Source organism: Nannospalax galili, unplaced genomic scaffold (genome assembly GCF_000622305.1).
Source record: "Nannospalax galili isolate Female #2095 unplaced genomic scaffold, S.galili_v1.0 scaffold806, whole genome shotgun sequence".
Lineage (NCBI taxonomy): Eukaryota > Metazoa > Chordata > Mammalia > Rodentia > Spalacidae > Nannospalax > Nannospalax galili.
In genome coordinates, this window is record NW_008355419.1 from 2,363,058 (window position 1) to 2,367,270 (window position 4,213).

The 4,213-nt window shown below is 49.3% G+C and overlaps 1 protein-coding gene across 3 annotated transcripts in view; it reads right to left on the minus strand.

The window, feature by feature from the left end:
* The window catches only part of Wrap73 (WD repeat containing, antisense to TP73), a 12,320-nt gene that overhangs the window by 7,744 nt on the left and 363 nt on the right, over positions 1 to 4,213 (minus strand). For all 3 annotated transcript variants that reach the window (XM_029555846.1, XM_008852663.3, XM_029555845.1), the window contains exons 2-3: positions 2,424 to 2,576; positions 1,639 to 1,755 (exon numbers count right to left, since the gene is read on the minus strand). In XM_029555846.1, coding sequence (XP_029411706.1) covers positions 1,639 to 1,755; positions 2,424 to 2,576 — 270 coding nt within the window. The remainder of the gene's footprint in view (positions 1 to 1,638; positions 1,756 to 2,423; positions 2,577 to 4,213) is intronic.

The window sequence follows — 4,213 nt, forward strand, 5'->3', positions numbered from 1 at the left end:
AAAAAAAAAAGGCAAAACAAAAATTAAAGCTGAAGCGAGGCTTACAGGGCACACCTGTGATTCCAGATGCCTGGAGGCTACAGCCAGGGGTTAGCAACTTGAGACCAAGTTAATGAGATCCAGTGTGAAAAGAAAAAACTACAAATAGGTGAAACCACACAGCTGTCTAAAGCAGTTACTTAACAGCCCCCTCATGACTGGAAGGAAACTTTACCCCATAAACCCTGTGCATTCCCACAGAGGGGACCAAACACCAAGCACACCGCCGTGTGGAGCACATGGCCCCACTCGGAGTGCGGACAGGGAGGCGGTCAGCCAGCCATCACACAGCCAGTCAGGAATACTTAGTGATTAAGGCCCAGCACTACATTCTATACCCTGGACAAAAACACATGATTACAAGGACTTGTGGATTTTTCTATTACCTTAAGAGTAAACTACTGACACCAGAGACTTTCCACCTTAACACCTTAAATATGTCAACTTCCTGAGTGGCACCCAGCCTGGAGCCCACAGTACACATGTGGGAGCAGCTGCTGCACTGAGCAACCACTCAGATACCAGCATCTCCAAGGAAAGCAAGCCATGGCACCTAGGCTCACATTAAAGCTCACTTCCCACTGCTGGATCCAAGAGACTGAATCCTTAAAACGTAAGCTACCCTGGGGGCTGGTGAGATGGCTCACAGGTTAAGAACACTGGCTGTTCTTGCAGAAGACCTGGGTTCGAATACCAGCACCCATATGGCAGCTAACAACTGTTCTTAACTCCAGTTCCAGGGGATCCGACAGCCTCTTCTGACCTCCATGGCATTGCACGACACGGGTGCACTCACATACATGCAGGCAGGCAATACACTCATACACATAAAATAAAAATAATAATTTTTTTTTTCTCAAAGTAAGCTACCCTGATGTGGTGGTGCATACCTTTAATTCCAGCACTCAGGAGGTAGAAGCAGGCAGATCTCTGCGAGTTCAAGGCCAGCCTGGTCTACATATCGAGTTCCAGGCCAGCTGGGGCTACAGGGAGACCCTGTCTCAAAAAGACCAAAAAAAAAAGTAAGCTAAGAGGTTGCACAGATGTCTCAGTGGTTAAGAACACCGGCTGCTCTTGCAGAGGACCCAGGTTCGGTTCCCACACCCATGTGGCAGCTCACATAACAACTATCCATTAAGTCCAGTCCAGTCCCAAGGGATTTGACACCACCTCTGACCTCCTCAGGTACTATATGTACATGGTGTGTTTACATACAGGCAGGTGGGACACTCATACACACAAAATAAAAATTTTTTAAATGTAAAAGCTAAAAATCTTTTAATGCTTTTAAAAATTAACTTTCAGTGGTCTTCTGTATCTTCATTATATTTATTTGCGTGTGTATGTGCGTGCATACACGTGGGTGTGTCTGCCAGCAGCAGGTTTTCTCCTTCTGACATGTGGGTCCCAAGGACTGAACTCAGTTGTCAGGCAAGTACCTTGACCCTGAGCCACCTTGCTGGCCCCTTTTAATGTTGTTAGTTCAATATACGGTAAAAATATCTACATACCCTGACCTGTGGCAGACACGCTACTCCAGAACCCTGACTTCTGGGCTATTTCAGGCCGACAGTACGGGACCACCTTTGGCTAACTTACATGGAATTCGGTTGTATTCAGAATGTGGCGTCCATCTGGGCTCCAACAGGAAGCAATCAGTCCTGCAGAGCCCTCATCAATTTTGCAGTGCCATTCTGGCTGCTCCAGAGACCAGACCTTGATTCAGAAAAGAAACACATGACTGCACACTCATCACCCTGCCCAGCATGCCCTCTCTGAGGAAGAACCACCTCCTGTGCGTCAACCACGCGTGAAGCACAGGCTCCAGGTCCAACCACAGCCCACCGTGCTTCTTGGCCACGTCCTTTCGCTGTCCCTTTAAAAGCGTCTATTCAAGTTGCCACACCACGGACCTCACGTAGTTAGGCTTCCCCTGAACTGAACACTGCCTTTAGTACTTCCCCAATCACCCATGTCCAAGTCACACTGCTACTGGTAAAGACCTCCTGTTTCTGAATCACAATTGCTCAGAGACGGAGCATACTTTAGTATTCTTTCACCTCAAAAGTATTTGAATTAAACCATTAGAAAAAGAGCATTAAAAACTTAAAAACGAAAACCAACTTTGAGCTTCATTGCACTTTTCCCAAACTAGAAAGGTAAAATGAAACAACTCATTTGTGGTCACTCTCGTGGGAGTTTCTTAGTTCTAACAACACCACAGCACCATCAGAACAATTACACCTGCCTCTACCTGTAGGCATCCTACCCACACAGAGGATACTCCTGCATGAGCCGCATCTCTATGATGCATGTATCTGCCTGCAAATTCCCCATCTGCAAGTGGCACACCTGCACAGGCCCCATCTCTCAGTGGCACATACCTGCACGATACCCCGTCTGTACATGGCACACAGAATGAAAAGGGAGTCTGCTGACCACTCTATGTGCTGGATCTGGTCCAGGCATGTATACAGCTGAAGGATCTGAAGCGTCTTCACATCCCGGACCACTAACCGGTACTGGACACAGGAAGCCTAAAAAACCAAGAGGGAGAAAGCATTTGACAGTGTCTACTCTGCAGAAAGGAGTTTTCAGAACAGTGCTGCCCTGCCTTCAGCGACCCTCCACTCCCTCCTGTCTGCTTCTGATCTATATAGCTTCATGTGGACCAGGAAACACAGCTCCTTCCAAAACTGAGATGAGCTAACACAAAGATTAAAGCGTACAAAGTAGATTTCAAAGTCCTATGGTCCTGTTTGATCATTACACACAGCACACATTTATCAATTTATCACATCATACCCCATAAATTTGTGCAAATAAAATTTTTTAAACAAATTACTAGACAGATTACACTTATAATCCCAGCACTTGGGAACTGGACAAAAGAGGATCAGGAGTTCAAGGCCATGCTTGGCTACTTATTGTGTTTAAGGCCAGCCCTGCACATTAGCTACCATCTAAAAGTCGAGAACCTAATTTTAAATGTTGATTTTTCCATCTGTCCCCAGTTTTTACATGATTTTTTTCTCCCTAATGGGCTTTCCTTTAAGAAAATTTATTTATTTATATTTTTATTTCATGTGTATTATGTTTTGCCTGCACATATGTAAGTGCACCCATGTGCAAAGCATGGAGGTCAGAGAAGGGTTCTGGATCCCCTGGAGCTAAAACTACCTAGCTGCCATGTGGGTGCTGGGAACCAAAACATCTCCCCAGTTCCCGCCCTCTTTGGTTTCCTAATGTCAATTATCTGCCTCCTGCAGCTATGCAGTGGTCCTACTGGTCCATTTTGAAATCTCACGGTAACAGTGATTTAAACAGTATTGTTACCCGCAGAAAGGACAGTTAACTCCCTGCTTCAGGACAGAGAGCTAGTTCTATGTGGAAGAGAGGGAGGGAAGTGGTGAGGGACACAAGGCAGGTGGCCACTTACCAGCTTACAAGAGAAGATGTGGCCTAAATAACTGACAGCTGACACCCCCTGCTCTCCAATGTGTGAAAGTCAGGCCCAGGAACAGGGAGCCCCTCATTCTGTCCAGGTGCCCCTAGTCTGACCCAGGTCCTCCTTCCTGGTCAGGTGAGCTCCAAAACCCCAGCACAGCACCCTCACCTAGGTCTCCTGTACCCTGCCCAGGTGCTTGGGCCCACCTGCCTGGATCCCCCTGGTCCTGCCAGTGTGTCACCCCTTTGCCCTGCCCAGGTTCCCCTCCCCATGCCCTGTGCCCCTCCCTCTGTCCTGGGTTACCCTTTTCTTGCCCAGGTCCCCTTCTTCTGGCCCCAGTACCCCTGTCTGGGTTCCCCCTCTCCTTGGTCCCCTTCTCCTGCCCTGTCCCCCCTGTCAGGGTTCCTCATCTGGGCCGCCTCCCCATGCCTAGGTCCCCCTCACCCTACTTAGGTGAGCTCCAAACCCCTTGCCGAGGTCTCCAACCCCCTGCCCAGGCTCCACCTTCGCCCGGCCCAGGTCCCCATCCACTTCCCCAGGCCCTCCTCCCTCTGCCCGGGCTTCCTTCCTCCGGTCTGAGCCCCCCAGGGTGGATCCCTCTTCCCCTGCCACCCTGTCTGGGTCCCTCCCCCACACATCTCCCCTGGGTTCCCCTACCTCGGTCACCCTGTCGCGGCCCCTTCCCGCCCGTCTACACCCCCCTCCACTCCCTCCCCGTTTGAGTCC